This window comes from Marmota marmota, unplaced genomic scaffold (genome assembly GCF_001458135.2).
Source record: "Marmota marmota marmota unplaced genomic scaffold, marMar, whole genome shotgun sequence".
In the NCBI taxonomy this organism is placed as follows: Eukaryota; Metazoa; Chordata; class Mammalia; order Rodentia; family Sciuridae; genus Marmota; species Marmota marmota.
Genome location: NW_025999982.1, coordinates 6778106 through 6792323, shown reverse-complemented (window position 1 = coordinate 6792323; position 14218 = coordinate 6778106). Strand labels below are relative to the sequence as shown.

Here is a 14218-nt window from a genome sequence, read left to right as displayed (position 1 = left end):
AATGCAAGTGGGATGGGAATGTAAAGAGAACATAAAGGTGTTATTCAGTCACAGTAGAAAACAGGAAAAAGAACATAACAAAAAACAGAATTGGCCTGGCACAGTGGTGCATACCTATAATCCCCGTGGCTTGGGAAGCCAAGGTAGGAGGATCATGAGTTCAAAGTCAGCCTCAGCAACTTAGCAAGGCCCTAACCAACTCAGCAAGACCTTGTCTCTAAATAAAATATAAAAAGGGCTGGGGATGTGACTCAGTGGCTAAGCGCCCCTGGATCCAATCCCTGGTACCAACAACAATAACAAAAAGAATTGCCTGATGCTCCAGACTGGGTAATTTACAGAAGAATCTATGAATTTGCAAAAAATTAGTCCAAATGAGCGTGTGATTTTTCTTGAGATGTGCTCAGCAATCTGAGTCAGAAAAACAGGGTGATGGGTTGGCCTGATCCAATGACTACCACGTTGTCTAGAGCAGAGAAGTTGAAAATGATGGTTATAAAAGGAAGCCAGACAATGGCGTGAGGGGAACATGGGAAACCCACTTGCCAATCTTTAAAATCTTATGCTGATACATTTTATTATGCTATAGTTTTATCAGTTAATTTATCAAATGAGATTCTTGGAAGTAGAATAAAATATTACTAAGTTCACATTCAGAGTCTCGTTCTCTAAAAATACAGAGAGAAATTCTGTGGAGAAGAGCCTCGAGGATCATAGAGAAGGGATGAATCACATCCTTTTGAAGATTATGATATAATTAAAATCTGAATGTACTTTAAACATTAACTTTCCTATTAAAAGAAAAAACATAAATTTCCCCCTACAATCATCTTTAAAAAGAACACAGTCTGTCAATGTAACAAATAAATGTGGTTTTACCTGAAATATCTGTAGCCTGTTGCTGGCTTCTTGGGGTGGTATATTTGGAACCATGGGTCCTTCCTATGAGAAATAATATAATCTCCATTTTCATTCTTAATCAGATCATTGGTCTATTCACTAGATCTAGCTAGTCTTTTCTTTTAAATAAATAAGCATTATTTTTCATTTAAATGGTCTAATTTTGTCCTGTACTTGAAATTTTTATTCACTTTTTTCCTAACAGCTTTATTGAGTTATAATTCACATATTAAACCATTCACCCACTCACAAATTGTACAATTCAATGGTTTTTAGTGTATTCAGAGTTGTGCAACCATGACCACTCTCAATTTCAGAACATTTCATTATTCCAGCTTCTATTCATTTTTAAAGGTCCTTCACACAGTTAATAAAAGATGTGGAAAACTGGAAACACATCCTGTATGAAGTGTGTACCACAAGAGCTCTGCTGAGTTTCATTTATGATGATAAATGATGATGTGTGGTTCATTAGAATAACTAATACAGTTATGTATATATGACTGTATGACCAATGTGATTCTAGAAATTATACCCATCTATGTATGATATATCAAAGTGAATAAATGCATTCTACTGTCATATATAACTAATTAAAACTATTTTTTCAAAAGAATAACTAATGAGGAATCCTGAGAACAGCCCCTTGTACTAAATGTTCAGCCAAATATGGAAACTGAGACACATAGAGGTTGAATATGTGGAAGAAGCGGAAGGCAGTCTCTGGTGGCCAGGAACCAGTACACATTTGCAAAACAATCCCCCAAAAATAGTTTCCCAAAAAGGCAAAGAAATGAAACAACTACTTATGTAGTGACAGATTAAATAACAAAGAAGATTCTCTATGGGAAAATGAAGAGTACTGAGGATATCCATGTGGTCTGTACAATCATGAATGTTATAGAAATGCTAAATAATAAACCAATATAATAGTGTTTAAAAGGTAAACTGAGACATAAAAAATTTTAAAGTGTTTGTTTGTTTCGTGAATCAGGCAATTCCAAACCAGAAGGGGCCCCACTGCAGTTAAGGGAGGAGCTTTTCTAGAGTGAATATAGAATAATAGCAAGAAATTATCTGATTGGTTGTTTCCCTTAATCCACCTCCTGGAAATTCCCTATTTACATAATTATAAATTCATAATTATAAATTTCTCATTGGTTCAGCTTAAGTTTTGCTTTTCTTTAATAGAGACATTTACAAGAAATAGTTCAGGTTGAGTTTCCCTTGCGTTTGCAAAGCAACCAAGGTTAAGGTCACTTATGATGCCCAATGTTTTTTGTGTGCTCAGGGATTCTTGTGACCTGGTCTCCATTTTAATATTTTTAACAATAGAATGGCAGGACAAATCAATGTTGACTAATCCAACTAAAAGAGATTAAGTTTAGTGCATGTAACTAAAAAGGTGTTATGTAAGTAGCATTGAGGGTTTAAATCTTTTTTTTTTTTTTTGCATTCAGATCCATTTGTGACGACTAAAAGAAGTGGAATAATTTAGGAAACTATATCCAACTTTGGAGTTCAACTTTAAGGAAGTCCACAAGTCCACAATATCATTCAGAATACGAGATTGAACAGTCTATGGGACTGGCCAGGAATGACATTGATTTCTCATTTTCAGTGACCTTTCTGGTTTTATAAGAGTTAGAGACAATGCAAAGTGAGGTGGCATAATGCCCTGTGCACTGCAGTGTTTGTAGTCTCTGACAGCCTTTCCACCTGGTAATAGATCTACATGGAAATCTCTGAGAATTCCAGCCCTGACAAAGGGCAAAACCAGATTCCTTCCACAATCTCCAGTGTGGTTTGCTCCTTGTAACTGTCAGATCTGCTTTCTTTCTCTGGAAAACATGCTTAAAGGAGAAACCACCCTCTTTTTCAGACCGATATCAATATACAAATATCATTGTTTAAATACAATGGACCTATTTCTCAGGGTTAATCCCGTTCATTTCAGACAAACATATCACAGAACATTTTAACACCCAGCACAGCTAATTTTTAAATTACCTTCTCATAAGATTCTGAAAAGTTTGCTACATCTTCACGAAAAACTTCCACGGCCTCAAGTAGATTACTTTTAAAGTTTGGCTGCACTTGAACTAGTTCGTCTTGTACAGACACCTGGAACGAAAAAGAATATTTGACATGAGAGTAAAACTCATATCTTAAAAAGGAAAACTGCAATTCTTTTCCAGCAAGTGTCTTTTCTCACAGGTGTCCTGTAGGAACAGGGATGTCTCTGTTCTCTTGTAATAAAATATATCAACAGCCCATGTGTGCCTACAGGAGATTCAAATTATTCTCATTTGTGATCCAAGAGGCTAGGTCATGTTTCTCTGAAATTGGTAACTGGAAAAAGCTCTCTGACCTAGCTCAGGCCATCGCTGTGGCCACGAAAAGGGTTACTATGACAGACCCAGTCTAGGTCACTTGCTGTCCCTAGAGCCACACCAACAGCTGGGATTAGCAATTTCTAGTAGGTTCACAAGGCTGCAGAGCTTGGAGCAATTTCCTCAAAGAAAGTAATATTACTTTAGGTACAAAAACATTACAAATATCCTCCACATTAACTCATTCAATCCTGGCAACAATCCTGGCAGTGAATTCTACCACGCTAATATTATATCCGTTTTTCAGGTGAGAAAACTGTGGCACAGAGAGGCTAAGTAGCTCTCCCAAGATCCCAGCACCGTAAGAGGCAAGGTCAAGATTCAAAACCCAGTAGTGTAGCTCCTGGGACCCTGTTCTTAACCACTCTCAAAACCAGCATTTATGTATAGGTTGGAACATACACTACATTCAGTTTAATGATGAGTGTAGTACGGAACAGTGTATCTCTACTAAAGGATAGGCCAGGGGCTTTAACGCCAAGAGTCAAAAAGATGGAAGAATCAACCAAGTGATCCCAGCAGCAGCAGACTGGCTTTCATTAAATCTCAGTGGGGAGTTCCCTGTTTCCTTTCTATGGCTCACTTGCCAGCAAGCATTTTTCAAAGCAAGCAATTAGTCAATACTGAATATGTATTTAAATAAATATGAGTATTTTATATGCATTACTTCAAGTGAGCCTTACAACCACATATAAAAAATATGAATATTCTAAATGACCACATGAAGAAATTGAATAACAAAGGTCATTAACTTGCATTAGATCATCCATTTGGTAGGTGGCACAGCTGCAATCACTATGACCCCAATTTCCGTTCTGTGTCCTTGCTACTATGTCTTGCTTCAATATCAGTGATAAAACTTTGCATAAATGAGAAATTTTACACCAGCATCCAATTTATTTGATATTCAGTGAAACTTCTCAGCATAATTAAAAAATGCAGAGTTCACTTTAAACGTTTAACCAATGGCGTGTAAATTTTTACCAACCTCAGAAATGCTTACAGAAATTTATAGCTGTAAATGTCTACATTAAAAAGAAAAAAAAACAATTATCTCAAATCAGGAAACCTAATTATCCACCCTAAGGAACTAGACAATGAACAAACTAAACCCAAAGCAAACAGAAGGAAAAAATAATAAAAACTAGAGAACAAATAAAGACCATAGAGAATTTTTTTAAAAGAGAGAGAAAAATCAGCAAATCAAAGGTTCTTTTTGGAAAAGATCAACAAAACTATCAAATGTTTATCTAGACTAACCAAGAATAAAGGAAAGGAGACTCATATTACTAACATTAGCAATGAAAAAGGGGACATCATTATCAGTATTGTAGAAATTAAAAGGATTTTAAAGGCACAAGCAACAGAGTGAACAGGCAAAATAGGAAATGAGAGGAAATATTTGCAAATCATCTCTTTTAGGCAGTTAATATCCAGAATATATAAAGAGCTCCTACAACTCAACAACAAAAAGACAAGCAGTCTGATTTTAAAATGGGCAAAAGACTTGAATAGTCATTTCCCCAAAGACTATATATACATGGCCAATAAGCATATGAAAAAAATGTTCACTATCACTTATCATTAGGGAAATGCAAATCTAAATCAAAATATGATATACCTCACCCATCAGGATGTCTCCTGTCAAGGAAATAGGAAATAATAAACATTGGTGAGAAATTAAAACCTTTACATTGCCACTATTTGTGACAATGTAAAATGGTGAAGTCACTACAGAAAACACTGACAGTTCCTCAAAAATTAAAAATAGCCAAAAGGAGGAAGCAAGTCCAGTCTCCTTTAGCAGATAAACAAAATGTGATATATATGCATGAAATGGGTTATTCAGCCTTAAAAGGAAAGACATTCTGACACCTGCTACAACAGACAAATGTTAAGGGCAGGGTGCCAAGTGAAGTAAGCCTTTCACAAAAAGACAAATATTATAATTTCACTTCTGTGGGGTAGACAGGGAAATAAAATGATAAAGATAGAAAGTAAAATGTTGGTTGTCAGAGCGTAGGGGAGGAGGAAAATGGAGATGGCAAAATATAAGATGGTAAATTTTATGTTATGTGTATTTTATACAGCTTTAAAAAAAAAAAAAAAAAAAAGTTTAGCACAAAGCTACCGTAACCAAGACAGTATTGCACTGGCGTAAGGACAGACATATAGAAACAAAATAAAGCTAAGTCTGAAATAAGCCCTTCCATTAATGGGCAGTTGATTTCCAACAAGGGTGTCAGGATAATTCGTTGGTGAAAGAAAATCTTTGAAGAGCAATGTTGAGATAACTGGATAACCTTACACCATATATAAAAATTAACTCAGAAGGAATCAGAGACATAAATGGAAAATCTAAAATTATGAAATTATTATAATAAAACACGAAATCTTTAAATCCTAGTTGGGCCACAGTTTTCTAGACACAATACCAAAACACAGGCAACAGCAACAATAGGTAAACTGGACTTCATCAAAATTAAAAATGTATGTGCTGGGCCTGGAGTTGCGGCTCAGCGGTAGAGCGCTCGCCTAACGTGTGGGAGACTCTGAGTTCGATCCTCAGCACTGCATAAAAATAAGTAAAATAAAGGTATTGTGTCCACTTACAACTAAAAAAATATTTTTAAAAAAATGGATGTGTTTTGAAAAACATCACCAAGAAAATTAAATGATAACCCAAAGAATGAGAGAAAATATTTGCAAATCAGATAATGGGCTTGTATCCAAAATTCATAAAGAACTCTTACAGCTCAATTAATAAGAGCACAAGCTGGGTGCAGGGGTGCACACCTGTAATCTCAGCTTCTCAGGAGGCTGACGTAGGAGGATTGCCGAGTTTGAGGCCAGCCTGGGCAACTTAGCAAGACCTTGTCTCAAAACAAAATATGGGTCAGTGGTAGAGGGCTTGTCTAGCATGTGTGAGTCCCTAGGTTCAATCCCCAGCACCAAAAAAATAAATAAACAAATGAATTAATAATTATTAATTAATTAATTAAAAAGTAGAACCCCATTTTAAAGTAAAAGACTTAAATTCATGTTTTTTTTCCAAAGAAGATACAACAAATGGCCAATAAAAGGGCCTTGTAAAAAGATGCCTAATATCATTAGCCATTGAGAAATGAAGTACTGGAGGGCTGGAGCTATAGCTCAATGGCAGAGCACTTGCCTGGCATATGTGAGGCCATGGGTCGATTCCTAGTACTGCCACAAAAGAAAGAAAGAAAGGGGGTGGGGGAGAGGAAGAAAGAAAAAGGAAAAAGAAAGGAAGGAAGGGAGGAATGGAGGGAGGGAGAGAGAAAGATAAATGAAGTATCAGCACATGGAACAATATGTATGAACTTTGAAAATTTATGCAAGTGAAAAACCAGTCACAAAACACCACATGTTGTATAGTTCCATCTATATTAAATGTTCAGAACCACAAAAGGTATATCCACAGAGACAGAGAGAGGATTAGTAGTTGCCAGGGCTGGGATAAGAGGGAGAAGGGGGAGTGACTGCTAATGGGTACAGAGTTTCTTCTGGGGTGATGAAAATGTTCTAAAATTAGATGGTTATGAAATTTTGTGAATAAAGTAAAAACCACTGAATTGTCTATTTCATAATAGTAAACTCTATATATGGCATTGGATTATATCTCAATGAAAATGTTAATTTAAACAATTATGTAGCTGGGCACGGTGGTGCACACCTATAATCCCAGTGGCTTGGAAGGCTGAGGCAGGAGGTTTGTGAGTTGAAAGCCAGCCTCAGCCACTTACTGAGGTCCTAAGCAACTCTGCCACACTCTTAAAATAAAAAATAAAAAAGGGCTGGGGATGTTGCTCAGTGCTTAAGCACCCCTGTGTTCAATCCTTGGTATCAAAAAGAAATAAAACAATTATGTTTTTAAAGTATGAAATATTTTTAAAATAGTGACTTTAAAATAATAATTAAATTTATACTTACAGCTTTGCTCTGCAATTTGTTGAAAGAATATCTCAAGGTATCAACAGCTTCTGACTCTTCCTTGGTTACTTCAACTTCAAATCTGTTTAAAATACCGTAGGCTTCCTGCAGAGTACAGGTGAGTTCAGAAACACCACAAGGGGAAGCAATTGCCAAACAATTCAGATGCCTTCTAGAAACACTCCTACATCTTAGGAGACAGCAAATTCTACAAGAATGGTTTTCAAAATTAAAGATGTAGATAAAGCACATTTTGATTCTCACTGCCCACCACACAATGACTCCAGATCACAGGCTCTATAATCTGCACTTATTAAGCACTTATGTGATTCTGGTGGAAACATAGGCAGATCACACTGGGACACATTATCCTTTAAAATATCCCTACAGGGCTGGGTATATAGCTCAGTTGTTAGAGAGCTTGCTTTGCACGCACAAGGCTCTGGGTTCAATCCCCAGCACCACAAAAATAAATAAATAAATAGCATCCCTAGAGTTAATTTCTGTCTCTCCCCTTGACCTTGTCCCAGTGTTACACAAGATAATTCCTCATACTCTACAGGGATTGGCTATAAAAGGAATAATGATGATGTAGACATACTCCACAGAAAAGAAATTTGAATGATTCAAGGGATGGATGGGCAATTAGCTTTACCAAAATAATGTCAACCAAAGAATAAAGCCCATGTATTTAGGAAAAACTACATAACAATGTATTCAATCTTAAGGAATATGTGGTCAGCATACAAAATTCCTAAATACTAAGATTATTAAAAGTAGTAGAAGTATGAAGTCCATTAGCTACCAAGAAGCATAAACTCCAAATGGGTCAAGAAAGCATAAAATAGTGATAAGCACTGGGCACCGAGAGGAGGCACTGTGAGTGCCAATTCCCCAATTCTTGGTAATAAGGGAAGGAGCACTTTGTCTACAAAGAAATTAGAAATCAGTGTTAAAACAAGTTGAGTCTAATTTTTATTATCATCATGAGTCAGAAATTGTAAGTTATTACTAATATTAGTCACAAAATACTTGTGATAGACAAAATAATTGCATTCCCCCAATGTTGTCCACATCCCAATCCCCAAAACCTGGGAATAGATTACCAAAAAGGGGCAAAAGGCACTTTGCAATTGTAATTAAGGAGCTATCAATGGGGAGATTATCTTGAATTAACCAGGTGGCCCATATAATCACAAAGGTCTACGTAAGGGAAAGAAGGAGGTAGGAGAGGTGGGAGTCAGAGAAGATCTGATGAGAGAGAAGCAGACATAGGAACGGTACCACGGGGTACGGGGGAGGGAATGAGCCAAGGAGTGTGGGCAGCCTCTACAAGCAGAAAAGACAAGGAATGAACTCTCCCCTAGAGACTCCCGAAGGAAAATGGTCTTGCTGTCATATGAATTTTAGCCCCATAAGACCCATATTTGTACTTTTGGTCTCTAGAACTATAAGAGAGTAAGTTTGTGTCATTTTACACCATTTAGAATTTATAATCGGTGATTTGTTATAGCAGCAACAACAAACTACAGTGCATTTTTCTAAAATCATCCTTTCTTGATCTAAGTTCCAACAGTTTACTATTGAGCCTAGGTGGGCTACTCCCAGTGGTATGCCACTGCCATGAGTAAGACCTAAAACTGGTTTCTAAGGAAAGCCAAAGATATTTGGAAAACTTGCCTAACATACTGGGATTATATGGGAGGGGTGCAGCTATCCTTTTCCATGAAATATTAGTGCAGAATTATTGAAAGCTGTCTAGCACAGAACAACATTATTAATATATTAATATTCCTTTAAATACAATTGGTTATTAATAATTGTTGAAACTCCCCTGAAGACATCAACATCAGGAAAGATATTTCATAGATAAAAAGTGTTAACAAAATCTCCTTTCTAGTATGTTTCTATTTAGGGGGGAAAAAAGGCATTTCAAGAAAGGAAAATGCAATAGTTTCTTACTTCAATTGGTCCCAAGGTCATGTCCATTTGGATTTCATTATCCCGGATAGCAGACAAGGCTTCCATTGCAAATCTGACATCATCTAAATCACGAATAGGTCTAGATAACTTTTTCAAGTATTCATTGATAAATGCTATCATGTCTGACATTTTCTTTTTGTATTCTTCATTCAAATATCGACAGAGTAACATCTTCCATGCCTTAGCCTCAATTGATAAGGCTAATTTCATTGGCTCTGATGAAGACCAAAAAGGTTAAAATAGAATGTAATTTGCATTCTGAAACAATCCACTGTGCGTGTGATCTGAGCTTCTGTACTGCACTGTCCCATTCACTAGTCACCAATCACATGTGGCTATTGAACATCTGAAATGTGGTTAGTCCAAATCAGATGCACTGGCAGGTTAGTGAAGACTTAATTCCTGTTCCCATGGAGGATGCTCAGCTGTGCATGGGAAAGAGGCATGTGGGGGAAAATTTCCAAATCTCTGTCTCTGGCCACTCCATTAGCAGCCCTCACTCATTCCCCATTCTCCTCTAGGGAACCCCCCTCAGTGGGCTGAAATCTATCCTTCAGCCTCCAAGCCAAGGACCAGTTTTCATGTTATTCTGCTCCCCACCTCATCTACCTGGAGAGAGCATTTGTATGCCCTGCACCCTGGCTGATTGTCCCAGGCCAATCCTGACCTACGATGGACCAATCAGAGACCCTTCTTGAGAGTTTGGAAAGAGAATGGAGAAGGAGCCACATGGTCTGGGAAACAGAAAAAGTCAGAGGGAAAAAGAAATGAGAGGCAGAGGGATACTCCTCAGCTTCCTTTACTGGCCCTGGTCCTGGCCGGTTCTGAAGGTCCAGCTGCATCTTGGACTCCAGGAAACACACTTTTTTCCTTTACATTGTTCAAGTGGAGTGCTGTTTCTTGAAACCCCAACAGCTGGAATCTACCTTCCCAATCCTCAGCCATGCTTCCTTTCTCCCCAGCTCTGCTAAGTTTGAAACATAGTCCCCCCACCCCCAACTCCCAACAGCGGAGGGGTGAGATCCTACCTCAGGCCCCCGTCAGGGCCTCTTTTCTCACTCCTCAGGCCCAGGAATTCAGCCCCCTTCCCCTTTCTTTATAGCAGGTGTCACCTTTCCACTGTTTAGTTTCCTCTGTCCAGAAACAAGCACCCTCATCCACCACAGCACTGTGGCTACGACTGTTTTTCATATTAAGGATCACAGCATCAACCATGATGAGGAGACAATTAGCAATTTTAAAATTTGCTGTACACACAGTTTCCAAAACGCTGCAGTAGGAGGTCTTGTGATTAATGCCCCTAACGTATAGCTCCTCGTTTCCAGCTAATTAAGCCCCTCTAGTCTGCATGAATCTTCCCCAGATTAAGTCCTTTCTTGGTAGATATAATATGTAATATATACTGAGCACCCACTGTTGGCCAGGGACTATTATAATGTCTCACAGAAGGCATTTAATGAAGTGGCTATTGTCACTAATGCCAGCAGAGGAAATGGAGGTTAAAGTAGTCGAGTAACCTGAGGAGTCAAACCCAAGGGCCACAGTCAACGTTGATTACCTGAGGGCAGATCTAAAGAGCTACGGAAGGTGGATAGTTGGTGTAAAATAAATATCAGCTGACAATGAAGTCTTTCCACATGGTCAAGACAGATTCATTGTCCTGTTACCATGGTTAACCATTTAGTGACCAGTTCAAACCGTAGACCCACTCACCTCAGAGGTCTGCAAGTCACTCAGGGTGCCTCCTTCCTAAATGCCAGCTCATCCAAAGGGACACACCAGTAAAGCGACCAACCAACAGGTCTCACCTGAGTAGGTAAGCATCCTTCTATAGATGAGCTTAACCTAGATCCATAATCCTTGAACTCCATGCTGAGACCATTGGTCAGTCCTCTGGGGACAGTGCCTGATCATCACTGCGCTCCCTCACCATAGTAAGCAATAGTCAGCTCGGGGTTTGTATCTCACATACTTAAATGATTGTCACATCATCCCAGGATGATGGACTTCTCAAGGGACTTCAAACTGATTTGACCCTTATCTCATGTACACCCTCCTCACAGTAACCTAAAAGAGTTTGTCACCCGCTGTTTTAGTTGTTCAATAGCGAGCTGAGGAATCCACCTACGCAATGTGCACATGCATGTGAAGAATATGGATGGTCTGGAATTATTTAACATTTATAACATGATACCAAGGTAGCTTCATAGCTGCTTGCTCTAAAATAGCATTTCATGTGAACATGCAAATACATCACATTACAAATATTTTTTAAAAATTTTAATTACCTGTATGCAATTCAAGTGCACCTACAACAATAATAGGCTTCAACTCATCAATCTCCTGTTCGAAAGTAGTATAGTGCAGAATTTCTGATCTGATTTCAGTCAGAGAAGGGTTGTTAGCCAAAAATTCCTGCAGTAGGCAACAGTTAATTTTTATTTATTTTCTTAACAGTATCAATCTTATACTTGTAATCACTAAATTAAAAACTTGCATTTATTTATGCATTTGTATACTGTATGTGTTCTGGGGCCAGTGGCCTGGGAAAGAACAGGATATCCTGGTAGTCCTGGGAGAGTGAAGGAATTTCACACCCCATGGTGAATAACCAGTTTTATTCAGAGTTCTTAAGTTTCCTTAAGTCTCCTGAATTTGGTCTATTTAGACCCAGTCAGCGAGGTCTAAATAAAAGTGACACACACTTGAATACATGGCCTCTAGACAGTTCCTGGCACACAATGGGCACTCAGTTTTTAAGGGAATTCAGTGAAATCTGTCAGAACCTCATTATTATTAATTGCCTCCAACTGTCAGTGGGAAAATTACCACCAGCCACAACCGGTCAGGTGCTTGTTACTTATGGGTTCTGAGCCTCTGCTCATGAGTTCCTGTCGTTACACTGTCTTCATGATACCCCTCAAGCATTAAGAGACCAACAGAGCACAAACAACATCCCAAGTAGCAGAAATACACCTTCACTTTCATGTCTCGGTCCTCTGTCCAGAGAGCCTTGTACTTGTCAAAGTCCTGCAGGGCCTCCTGGGCCACCTTTCTTAAGGAATTCACAGAGGAAGAAAGCAGGAGGACCAGCTTGGAAATATCCTTGTGCTCCGCCACCCCTGGGTAAAAATTCTTCAACTTCCTCGCAGGAATAATCTCTTCAAAAGATCCTGAAAGTAGAGGTTTTCACACTCTAGATAAGTTCTGTGTTCAATTTTAAATACTATCAATTTTAGTACTCATAGGGTTTTTCCTTCAAAAAAAATCTATTTTCTTAAAGGCACTCTCTCCAAATAATTAAGAGTTGTGCCAAGTAATTGGGTGATACTGTCTTGCTGTCTTCACTCCTCAATCTATTGTGTCAGATTTTGAGGTCTAGATTTCTTTAACCTGGAGAAAATGTGTTACTCAAAGGGGAGAACTAGAAGACACTGATTTAAACCCTCTGAAATTAAGACAGGTACAGTGGCACACACCTGTAATCCTAGTGACTCAGGAGGCCAAGACGGGAGGACTACAAGTCCAAGGCCAGCCTGGCCAATTTAGCAAGGTTCTAAGCGGTTTAGAAAGGCCTTGTCTTCAAAAAAAAGGGGGGAGGGGGGCTAGAGATTATATCTCAGTGGTTAAGCACCTGTGAGCTCAACCCCAGCACCAAAACCAAAAAGTTTAAAAAGTCCTTCAAGGAAAATTTAAAAGAATTGGAATTGCTACTGCTACCCTAGAAAAGAGCACAGTGGTTGAAGGAGAGAGACCACATTTACTACCCAAATGACCTTGGACCAGTTATTTCATCTTCATGACTACCCTCATGAAGATTAAGCAAGACAGATCCTGTCTGTCGTCAATGAAGCATCTGGTACACACAGGTCATGCAAAACAATTAACCACTGCTATAAACATCCTCCAGCAAAACACAAATTTGATCATGTCACTGCCTTGACTGAAATCCTCAAAGATTCTCCATCCACCAAGAAGAATCTTTACTAATACTTTAGTTTGGCCTGTACAGAAATTTACTTTTTTTTTTTTTTGGTACTGGAGAATGAACCCAGGAGTGCACTGAGCCACATCCCCAGTAGGGCCTCACTAAGTTGTTGAGACTGGCTTTGAACTTGGGATCCTCCTGCCTCAGCCTCCTGAGCCACTGGATTACAAGCATGTGACACCACACCCAGCAGCAATTTAATTTTTAAAAAATAGTCACTAAAAATTAAAAATCATGACATTTCACATGAAATTCCAGCATCTCTCTTTAAAGTGGCAAAATTTTGTAGTATGAGGCCCATTTTTCTGCATGGTTACAATCAGCTAAAGCTCAATGGTGTGCTGATTTACCACAGTCCTCAGTAAGCCCATTTGATCCTTTATTTTGTCTGATATTTAATCAGAATTGAAGCAAAAGAAAATACAAGACACTGGCTTAATTAACTAATTAATGTTGGGATGTGCCTTGGAAGTTCAATCCTTTTCCTTGCTAAGAAGAATTCCACTATATAAGTAAACCATGTGATTTTGATCTATTCACCAATTTTCAGATATTGTTTTGTTAACAATTTGGAGCTATTACTAATAATACAGCCGAAATATCATGCTGAAAGTAAAATTAGTGCTAAGGTTTACTTTAATTTTTAACTTTAAAGATGAACTAATTTTTCAGACTACCTTAATAGAACAGTGATTAAAAACCTTTATTCATCCATGACCAAAAACCAGGAAAAAAAATAGCTACATGCTATATTTTAGGTGAAAGATGGAAGAACACCAGTTTTTTAATGCAAAATTTAACCAAGAAACATATCAAAATAACTTTTCTTTAAAAACCTATATGTTGGGCTGGGGATGTGGCTCAAGCGGTAGCGCGATCTCCTGGCATGCGCTGGGTGCTGGGTTCAATCCTCAGCACCACATACAAATAAAATAAAGATGTTGTGTCCACCGAAAATTAAAAAATAAATATTAAAAAATTCTCTCTCTATCTCTCTCTC

At 38.1% G+C, this 14218-nt stretch overlaps 1 protein-coding gene across 1 annotated transcript in view; it reads right to left on the bottom strand.

Annotated features, from left to right (window-relative positions):
• The window catches only part of Dnah8 (dynein axonemal heavy chain 8), a 280498-nt gene that overhangs the window by 183216 nt on the left and 83064 nt on the right, over positions 1 to 14218 (bottom strand). Inside the window, exons 25-30 of the mRNA XM_015487349.2 lie at positions 12207 to 12403; positions 11519 to 11645; positions 9210 to 9445; positions 7248 to 7352; positions 2911 to 3024; positions 880 to 942 (exon numbers count right to left, since the gene is read on the bottom strand). Coding sequence (XP_015342835.2) covers positions 880 to 942; positions 2911 to 3024; positions 7248 to 7352; positions 9210 to 9445; positions 11519 to 11645; positions 12207 to 12403 — 842 coding nt within the window. The remainder of the gene's footprint in view (positions 1 to 879; positions 943 to 2910; positions 3025 to 7247; positions 7353 to 9209; positions 9446 to 11518; positions 11646 to 12206; positions 12404 to 14218) is intronic.